Below are 10,028 nucleotides of genomic sequence, written 5' to 3'. Positions count from 1 at the left end.
GCCGCTTTTCCACCCGCCTTCTCTCTGGCTGCGTGGGAGTGGGGCGGTCGCAGCCGCGCTCCGGGGCCGAGGGGCGCGAAGAGCCTCTCGCTCGTGTGTGTCCCCCCCCCCCCGCCTCACCCTCAGCGAGCCAGCCCCCTTCCACCGCCGAGCCCACCCGTGTTCCCGAGGGGCTCCCCTCCCCGCCCACGCTCATCCATATTCATGCCGTGGGAGGAAGGGGGGGCGGGGGGAGGGGGGTCCCGCCCCGCTCTCGCGTGTCTCGGTGAGCCCGCGGGCGGCGGCGGGGATGGGCGGCGCGGCCGGGCCGCTGCGGGTGCTGGTGGACATGGACGGCGTCCTGGCCGATTTCGAGGGCGCGGTGCTGCGGGACTTCCGCGGCCGGTTCCCCGGGGAGCCGCGGGTGGAGCTGGCGGCGCGGAGGGGCTTCTCGGTGCGGGAGCAGTACCGGTGCCTGCGGGAGGACCTGGGGGTGAGCGCGGCGGCGGGGAGGGCTGGGGAAGGAGCCGGGGGGGGGGGGGGGGGGGGGGGGGGGGGGTTGCACCGTGTTTAGTACGCTTCCCCCCCCCCACCTGCCTTGTACCCTGCAGGGAAGGGAAACCCCTTGCTACCCACCCGAATATGCAGAGCAGAGGGGAGGGTTGATTTCTTATTAAGAAGGTGCTACAAAGGGTTGTTTCACGCTAGCAGCCTTAATTTGTGTAGTAATAATTAATGATTTCTTCCAGGAGAATTGCCAGCCCTTTACAAAGAGGTGCGGGAATTGGGAATGAGTGATTCTGTTGTAAAAATAACTGGATGAAACTATTTGCTGAACCATCTTCAGCTTGTTCTTTACCTGCTTGTGAACCACTCTTCTTGCTATGCGGCAGTGGTAATAACTTACCTAAAGTGTTCTGAGTGCTCTGCAAGTGTCCATATAGCTCCATAGCAGGACAAGAAATGTAGCTATTGTATATGGTGTTTCTACAGCTAATAACCCCTGGTATCTATATCATTCCCTCTGCATGCTCTGACAAGCAGAGTGCACGGTAGGTAAGCAATCTGAAAGAGTACGTAAAAAACTTGCAGTGCACCCCACATCTGTGCAAATTGATGCGATTTTTGATGTTTTCTAATGACTGAATATCAGACATTTGCAAGGCAAAATTAAAAAATGACTGTGGATTAACACTTCCTTCTGGTTACCACAGAACAGTCAGCGACTCTAAGAAAACGGAATGGATGCTGGTCCAGGCGGTGCCGTACACTTTCCCTGAGAAGTTCTAATTTTAAGATCCTGTACTGAGCTTGTAGGTTCTTTCACTGCTAAGAAATGACAGCTCACATTTGTTTCCCACCTGTTCCTAGTGAGGTGCAGGCTCCTGCACCAGTGTGATGGACAGGAGCACCGAGTCCAGGCAGAGCTTCCACAGGCTCCAAACTGACCCAGCTCTAATCAGTCGATGGCTATTGATGACCAAAGCTTCCTGGGAGTAGCAACTTGTATATATAGAGAGGAGGCATGATTTGTTTAAATTTTTTTATAAACAAACATGATTTATTGTTTGAGTACTCCTTAAGTGAATCCCATTTTGGTATGCTGCGACAAAAAAAAATTGCAGGTAATTTAAGGGGTCTTGTCTTTTTATTTGTTCTTATGTGGAAGGTCTACAACCTGATCTGTCCTGAAAGTTGTGTTCTGTTCTATTTCTGGTATTTCCATTCCTTAATTTGGTTTGTGCTCATCCTGTTCCTTCCCAGACCTTAGGTGTGTCAATGAAATAACCAGATAACTGGTTTGAATCCTATGCAGATCAGCAGTACCAGAAAGCTCTTACCTTACTGTTTGTTAGTAGCCTGGCTTCCTACAGAAATTAGGTTTATGTAGTTGTGTGTCTTGTCTTCCTCTTCAGTAACCTAGATTTCTGGGCTGTTTTAGGTACATTTGGCAGATCAAAGTTTTAAAGATTTTGAGGTTCCTACAGGTTTTATGTAAATACCACAGCTGGTTAAAAATTGAGACCTCATTCTTCCACAGCATCGCAGGACATCTGGGATGCAGGGGAAGGTCCCTCCTCACCCCCAGCTGCAGGAAAAGCTGCAGCAGGAACCGGCGGCCCCGACGCCGAGAGCGGCTTGTCCGTCCTGTGCCAGCGGCGCACGGGGTCTGCGGAGAGAAACCCGATCTGCAGTTTGTCAGCTGTTGAAAGGGGGGGATCAGCCTGACACCGAGCTCTTTGTGTCAGGTGTCTGCTCTGTCTATCCATGAACGGCCAGTGTGTTAAGATCCTATCGTGATGGGGGCGTGGGAAGTACTGTGATAATGATTTCTGCATTGCCCGCTTACTAAGTGTCGGTGCTTTGTTAGTGCTCAGCAGCTGCCACTTGAAACTTGAACCATTACTTTTTCTTTCCTTTTTGATCATAAGTTGATCATTAATTTCACACTGTAAATCCACTTAACTTACAAAGTATTTTGCTCAAGACTTTCTTTACTGTAGTTGCCTATCTGGTCTCCTCTGTGTGTAGCAATTTCGTTGATGGGGATTTATCTCCCAAGCATGTTTAGGATATGTTACCTGGCCCCAGACAGTTCCAGAAAACAATTAACCATCTCCAGCAGTGGCAAAAATTTCTATAATTATGGTTAAGTATTGCAAATGGGAAAGCTTAGGGGCAGATGTAATTCTTCCAGTTTTGTATCCAAGTTGTTTTCTTGCTAATGGGAGTTAAAAGGAAACATTCAGCAATGGTGGCATGAGAATGAGGAAAGAAAATTGGTCTATTTTCTTTTTCTAGTTGCTTTTTTTGTGGGAAAGAAATGGCTTTTGGTTCTAAGAGTCATCAAATCAAACTTCTTTATCCAGCAAAGTCAAGCTTTTTTGTGATACGGTGGAAACTTGCCAGTTTCTTGTGTCTTGCTGTAGGATAAAAGTGCTTTCAGACACAAGCCCTGATTCTGTAATTGAATCTCCTTGGGAAGAGCTCCAGGGAATTGTTGCTGAGATCAGTGAGACTTTGCATGGAAAGAGAGATCTGGGCAGATCTGATTGCCACATCTTCATCTAGACTCCTTAACCTCTTCTGATTTGCATGTGAAATCAGGCAGTGCTTCCAAGTTCCTGGCTGTTGATTTATGTGTATTTGTAAATTATGATAGCTGAGTAAGCACCATGATCTGGAAGACTAATGCTGACTCCCTCTCATTGCTGCTTAATTGAAATGTTTTTCGTGTTGACGGAGATACAGAGAGCAAGGAGACCATCAGCTGGACTATAAAGCAATCTTGCACAATTTCTAAGCAAAGGCTGCCAGCCTGCCTTCAAAGAATACTTACTGAGAACTAAGTTTCCAAATTGTTCGGTGGCATGGGAATGTGTGACTTCGATGCTTGCAGAAAAATGCTAGCTCAGCACCTCTGAGGCTCACTGTATGACCCCAGGGAAGGTAAGATTCATGTGTCTTAGGGTAGAAGAGATCCTGGAAGCTTAACCTCTCTGAGAATGAAACTTAGGCCCGGAAGAGGACTCAACCCTTAACGCTGCTGGGATGGCAGCTGCTGCGGGTGCTTTGTCATGATGGATGGGTTGTGTGATAAGGGGAGCTGTCAGCTGTGACCTGCACTGAAACACTCTGATTTAACACAGGCCACTGAACAGTCACCAGGTAGGAATTTTTAAAATTAACTAACCAGAGGTGGATGCAAACCAGTGAACTTCCTAATAATAAAAGGTGCAAGAATGTCTTATCAGTAAATTAAAAAAAAAAAAAAGACTGGAAAGACAGTCCTACCTAGAGGCACAGGAATTTCCCTGGAAATGCTACTTTTCCTTATAGAGATTAAAGATGCCACTGTACTGTAACATACTAAATTCCTTTTACCTTTTTGCACCATTTTTTGGCTACTTTAGCCTGGGAAAACGTTGCTCCTCCAGTAATCTTGTTTCTTTCCTACGTACACTTACTTAAAAATCATTCTAACGTTAGAGAGAACCTCCTTTCCCACTTGTTTATCATTAATATCTTCTCTGATTCATGTGGCATCCCACATGCGTGTATCAAAGGTGGATTTACCACTGAGAGCAGGTGCAGAGGGAAAAGGGATAGAGCTGTGATCCCCTTAATCGCTGTGCTCAGTCCACTGCTGAGGCGGTGTGCTCTGCGTCAGATGAGGGAGCAGTAAGTGGGACCCACACGTATCACCCCTGAACCCAGCCCACTGGGGCTCGCAGGGGTGCGCAGGTCAGTTCACAAAGCCAAAGGTTCTTGTGGCAGCAAAGGGATCCGCCTTTGAATTTCCTGCTGCAGTCTCACGCTCTTTTGAGTAGACTTTGCACAGACACGTAACCACAGAGGAGCAACTGTCCATGCTGAAGTCAAGATCTGCTCCTTTAACAACTGTTATTTTAGCATGTGATTGAAAATCATAGAAAAGAGCAAAGAAATATAGCTTTCCTAGCATCCTCTTCCCTCTTGCTGAGATATTTCTGGTCTAAAAGGATTAACACCAAATGTGTGGGTATGCTGACCTGGTCCCTCTAGCTGAGGATGGTAATTAGTGTGATCACCACATTGCCCTTTTTGTTCTGAAGGAAAAGAGGGCTACTAGATAATACATGTGTCTGCCCACTCATCCCTGGTAAATTCCTGAGCCATAAGCAAATATCACTCAGATGTGACAGAAGAGCAGATACCTCAAGATTCTTGTTCCTTTGGTTTTTATAAGAGTTAGTAGAGGGAGTCTTGCTGGGAAGGGGGGAGGTGTGAGCTCTCCCTCTACCAGACCTCAGCAAGTCGAGCTGTAGATCAGTTTGTGATGCTACTCATGGAGCAGCTTGTAGAAATAAAGCCAGATCAGGATCAGCTCTGCCTCCTCACTCCAAACAAGCCACCAGAGAGTAACTCCTCATTCTTGTATGCCTGAGCTGGATTTTTCCTGGAACCCTGAAGGTGAGAAACTTTGTAATCCACTCTTGGTGTGAAGCATCATCTCACTCTAAAGTGGTGGTCCTATGACGGCTGTTAGACACGAGGTCACCGGACAACTGCTGTGCACAGAGCTCGGATAAAAGCACAGGCATTGCTAATGTCCTCTTGTCTTTTGCAGGCTAAGGTAGCCAGCGTCTATGAATCACCTGGCTTCTTTCTAGGGTTGGATCCAATTCCAGGAGCCCTTGAAGCCATGCAGGAGATGATCCACATGCAGGAGTAAGGACACTTTGCAGCCCTTTTCTATTCTCTTACACACTTTCCCCTGTCTGCTAATGAAGGCTGTTTCTTTCCAGCACCGAAGTCTTTATTTGCACAAGTCCTCTCCGGAAATACGAGCACTGCATCGTGGAAAAGGTGGGAGAGAATTTATTTTACTGGTTTTAACGCTGCTTTTGCAAGGCCTTGCTATTTCATACCACCCAAGTCGGAGTCAGTCATTTATAAAGACAGTAGCCAGCATGGGCTGCCAGGCTTCCCTGCGATTCCTCTGTCAGAAGGCAGCTGCCCAGGCACAGAGCCACAGTGCAGGACGGGGAATCTCAGGGTGCCACACGATGCCAGCCTTACTGCGGGGCACGTGAGCCCTGTGCTCTTGGAGCCAGCATGTGACACTGCTGCTCCAGCTGTGACAGCGGGTGACAGCGAAGGAGCTGATGTAGCATGGCCCGTAGGGATGGGTTATTCCCAGGGGATTCCACACTGGAGAGTCCTCAACTGACAAAACCTTATTTTTTCTAGATTCAGAGCCCGAGATACCCAGCTATCCCAAAAGAGGCCAATGCTGAGTTAAGAGCAGGGTATAGTGTTGGAAGTAGTCCTGCTGGCCACTGGCACAAGAACGGAGTGGGGCACCTTAATCACTGGAATGACTTAGATGGGCACAATCCACGTGCTCTGGGCGAGCAGCCAGTGCTGCTTGCAAACTCGACAACGATTAGGCGCGGCAAACGCAGCGCTGACTGAAGGCTGTTAAAAGTACAGGTTAAATCAGTGTCCTGGGCCAGAGCCAGTCTCTGTGGTGGAGGTTTGCAGACACAGATGCGGGCTTACAGGGGAGAGGATTGCTGTACTAGGGCTGATCTGACGTGAGCAATGTGCAAACTGAAAGTATGGCAGCATTTTCTCCTATCTTGCCTCTTGCCTCTGCAGTATAAGTGGGTAGAAAAACATTTGGGACCCGAGTTTGTGGAGCGGATTATTCTGACCCGAGATAAAACCATCGTATCTGCTGACTTGCTGTTTGATGACAAGGATACCATTAGAGGTTTGAAAAGAGTTTGCATCGCTTGCTGTTAGCTGGGGAGGAAACCCCTCCCCAGCTGACTCCAGCTTTTCCCCCCTCCTGCCCTCCTCAGGTGCAGAGCTGAACCCCAGCTGGGAGCACGTCCTGTTTACCTGCTGCCACAACAGGCACGTCCAGCTGCAGGCACCGCGCAGGCGGCTGCTCTCCTGGGCAGATGACTGGAAGGCCGTCTTGGAAAGCAAACGCAGGCAGTAATGCAAACAGGTGCTCTGCTCCTCCCAGTGCCGGGGGGAACAACCAGCTCATCCCGCTGGTGGGGAGACCCGTTCCCAGGAGGCAGCGAGCACCGTCACCCGGGCAGGGGCGCTACGGGGGGGTCAGTGACAGTAAAAAATGAGCTGCCCTTGTGAGGCATGCTGCAGAGCTGACTCCCTCTCCAGGTTTCTGGAAGATTGCTCTGCGTTCAGTTTGTTAATCTCTGTAGAGTTTTGGATGTTTGCTCTTGGTGAAGAGAAACTATGAAATACAAGCATTTGTGGGTTGGTTGTTGTTTTGTTTTGTTTTTTTTCTTGTGTGCGTGTTCTTTTAACCTCACTCCCATTTGTTTCAGGATGATTCGGGGCAGAGTGGAAAAAAAAAAAAAAAGAGGTATAAGTAAAGCTCTGAAACTTGAGCAGACATAGCGTGGGTATCTGTCAGGGAGCACTGCACTCAACAGCCAAACCCAAATTTTACGTATTTAGCCACTCTGGCTTTTGGCTTGACTTTTGCATCGTTGGCTGATGATAAAAGGAGACCAGGCTAGCTTCAATTTCTGGCCCATGTGAATGAGTAAGAGTGGGCGAAGGCTGGGCTGCAAGTTCTGTTGAGAAGTATTTATGAGCTTATACAAAACCTGTTTACACAGTGTTTATGTTTTATTAAGAGAAGGTTTTACAAGACTGCTGTTCTCAGTACCCAGATTGCCATGAGCCCTTTTTTTAATCTTCCCCTCTCTTATCAGTGGTAATGAAAGAACAGCTTTCCCCTTTCTGGTGTATAGGATAGCTACAGTCTGCCCTGTATAGTGATTTACTAGCTGGGTGCCTATGCCATGATGGCATATTTAGTACCAATGGGATACGGTAAGATTGCAAACTGCCAGGGCAGGGAAACATCCTCCTTCTGCAGGAGGAATAAAGTGTATTTGACATTTTAAAGTCATTTGAGTTGACACTGAAGAGGAGAGTGGCAGCAAAACCAACCAGGAACTGGAGGGGATATAAGCTGCCCAATAACCCAAGGAGAAAACCCCCCAATTGCTGGGAAGGGATATTTGTGCAAACTGGGTGCTGGGCTGCACCTGGCAACCTGCTCTCCAACAGCCATGACCTGTTTTATTGTAAATATTTGCCTGCAGTTTTATCTGTGTGCTTGGTCTGACTGATACGGTAGCGCTGTACCACCCCCTTTATTAGCTAAAATCCAGTGCTGGTATGACAAATTTATCTCTTTAATGTTGTCCTTGACACACTCTTGACCCGCTGAGCAGAAAGCAAAGGCCTGGGAAAACAGAGGGAGGTCTTCTCAACAGCTCAGCACTGTTCTGACAGCTTCAGTCCTTGGGGAGAGGAATCCCCACTGCTGTGTGTTTGCTTAGACTCCTGGCCTCTTCCACTTGCAGCGGTGTGCAGTAATCCTCCAGGAAGACGGTTGCCAGATTGCTTAGCCTTCTGCTGGCTGAGAGGGAGAAGCGAAGCATGCACTCCACCACTGGCAGAGCCGTGGTCTGCTGGCGCGACTGCGGCGTTGTCAGGTACATCAGCGTCGTGACCGCCGACATGACTGTCTCCTCATTGGGGCTGGAGAGGCAGTTGATTATGGGCTCTACCCCATTTGCCTCCAATATGTAGTCTTTGTTAGTTTTATCCAGGCACAGGTTACAAAGACCACCTGAAACAGGAAAAGGAAATGTCTGACACACACAAGACAAACTCTTCACACCATCATTTTTTTCATACCAAGATTCAAATTCACTGCTGATCCCTTTTTTCTAATACAGAAATAAGCATCCAGATTTTCTGTGAGATTTGGTTGGAAAATTCTTAATAGCTTCCCGGGCAATGTTTTCTTAATTCTTTCCAGAGATTTTTCACCAGAACATTTTTCCTCCTGTATGTCATTAGAGGGCACTGTTACTGCTGGACATAACCAATTCCACAGAATGAAGAATTCCAGTTATCACTTAACTCTAACAGAGGCTATAAGCCAGCGGTTTATTGGAGGTGTTTTAGAAAAACAGAGAACAGAGCTACCAGTACTAGCCAAGAGGCACAGAATATCTGAACTTGAAACTTTAAGATGCAGTCATATCCTGGTGTAGCTCTACCACAAACCTTAAAAATCGAACATTTAGTATCATCTCATGGAATCATTCAAAATCTGGCCTCTTAGCTTATGTTCAGACCATGACGAAGCACCAAAAGGTCTTCAGAGGTCTTACTCAAAGATTTCAAGTATTCCAGAAGACTGGTCTTCAATAGAATAATAAAGTTGGACTTGTACGTGACACATGGCAAAATTTATGTATTAATGACTGCTTCTCTCTAAGAGAGATTTTATTAAAAAGTTATTCAGCTAGTGTTTACTTGCAGCCTGGGTTAAAAAAAAAAAAAAAATCCTTTCCAGAAAGCATCTTTTTTAAGCACAGCAGCTCTATTAGGATGAAGGGGATACCATCCTCCTACCTCTCTCCCCATTCCACTCGTTCTCCAGTAAAGGAGGCTTTACCAGCACAACTCTCTGCCCCTCAGGGCAGGGGGATTTGCCACCAAACCAAAGCGCCAGCCCCTGACGAGGGTGTTCAGGTGCAGTCCTTACCAATCGCAAACTCCACCAGGGCCTCACTGTCTTCGGTGAGCATGTCAAGGAACAGATCCAGGACCTGAAGTTGCCGGAGGTACTCGTAGTTTTTGGGATCGTAGGCAAAGTTGGCCAGGTTCGCCAGTACCTGCTCCTTGGCCTCTGCAACGGAGAAGCGTCAGGTGTGTGAGGAAACACACTCAACACGAAGGGCGTTAGCAAACAGCGGTGCGGGGTGGGGGGGGGGTTACCTGGGCTGTCCGTCACCTGGAATTCGGTGACGAGGGCCTGCAGGTACTCCAGCCGCCCCAGCTCCATCCCGGGCCCAGCAGCGCTGCGATGCCCCAAGCTCAGTGACCAAGCGCCCGGCGCTCGGCTCTCCCCTCCCCCGGGAAGCCGGCGGCAGGCCGGAGCTGGCTCACGGCGAGGCTGTTCCGCGGCCGCTTCCCGCCGGGTGGAGACGGGCCGGCAGCCACAGCGACACGCTGAGGGGACCGGCCGCCTCCATCTTGCAGGCGTGGCGCGGCGGCCGCCATCTTGTGGGCGTGGCGGAGGGCCGTTGGTCTCTTCAGGGGGCGGTGATGGCGGTGGCTCCTCCGCCTCCTCTCCCCCCTCGGCGGCCGGCGGCTGCGGGGCCCCCGGGCTCGGTTGTTCGTGAGGCGGTTTCAGCCTGAAGGGCGGTCGGCTGCCGAGCGCGGGGCGGCGGGTGAGGGGTGTTTCCTTCCCCGTGGACCGCGCGGCCTTGTTCCAGATCGCTGCAAATAAATATGTGTCGAGGTGTTTGTATTGCAGTGTACGGCAAGACTTTGATATGTAAACACTTTGCTCTGGAAAGGAGCTAATCTTTCCTCACTCACTTGTTACTTAAAAAATTTTCACTTGTATATATTTTTTTCCAGCTCGATTTCAATGCTGCTGTCCTTCCAGGTTCTCCAGTTAACTGGAGTGGTGCTCCCTGCTGACTGGCTTC

At 49.0% G+C, this 10,028-nt stretch overlaps 2 protein-coding genes across 2 annotated transcripts; one reads left to right on the top strand and one right to left on the bottom strand.

Moving 5' to 3' along the window:
* Position 1: 1 nt before the first annotated feature.
* NT5C (5', 3'-nucleotidase, cytosolic) lies at positions 2–6,763 on the top strand. Its single transcript, XM_042802416.1, has 5 exons — positions 2–472; positions 5,090–5,190; positions 5,268–5,328; positions 6,124–6,238; positions 6,330–6,763. The coding sequence occupies exons 1-5, from the start codon at positions 290–292 to the stop codon at positions 6,470–6,472; spliced, it is 603 nt and encodes a 200-aa protein (XP_042658350.1). The 5' UTR covers positions 2–289; the 3' UTR covers positions 6,473–6,763.
* A 352-nt stretch (positions 6,764–7,115) lies between these two features.
* Positions 7,116–9,622, bottom strand: ARMC7 (armadillo repeat containing 7). The gene is made up of 3 exons (XM_033002367.2): positions 9,310–9,622; positions 9,077–9,220; positions 7,116–8,149 (listed from the first exon to the last, which is right to left on the bottom strand). The coding sequence occupies exons 1-3, from the start codon at positions 9,374–9,376 to the stop codon at positions 7,812–7,814; spliced, it is 549 nt and encodes a 182-aa protein (XP_032858258.1). The 5' UTR covers positions 9,377–9,622; the 3' UTR covers positions 7,116–7,811.
* Positions 9,623–10,028: the final 406 nt, after the last annotated feature.

The sequence above is a fragment of the Tyto alba genome, unplaced genomic scaffold (genome assembly GCF_018691265.1).
Source record: "Tyto alba isolate M040663 unplaced genomic scaffold, T.alba_DEE_v4.0 Super-Scaffold_39, whole genome shotgun sequence".
NCBI classification, from domain to species: Eukaryota; Metazoa; Chordata; class Aves; order Strigiformes; family Tytonidae; genus Tyto; species Tyto alba.
Note: the sequence above shows the minus strand (reverse complement) of the source record. Positions and strands in the feature narration are given on the sequence as shown.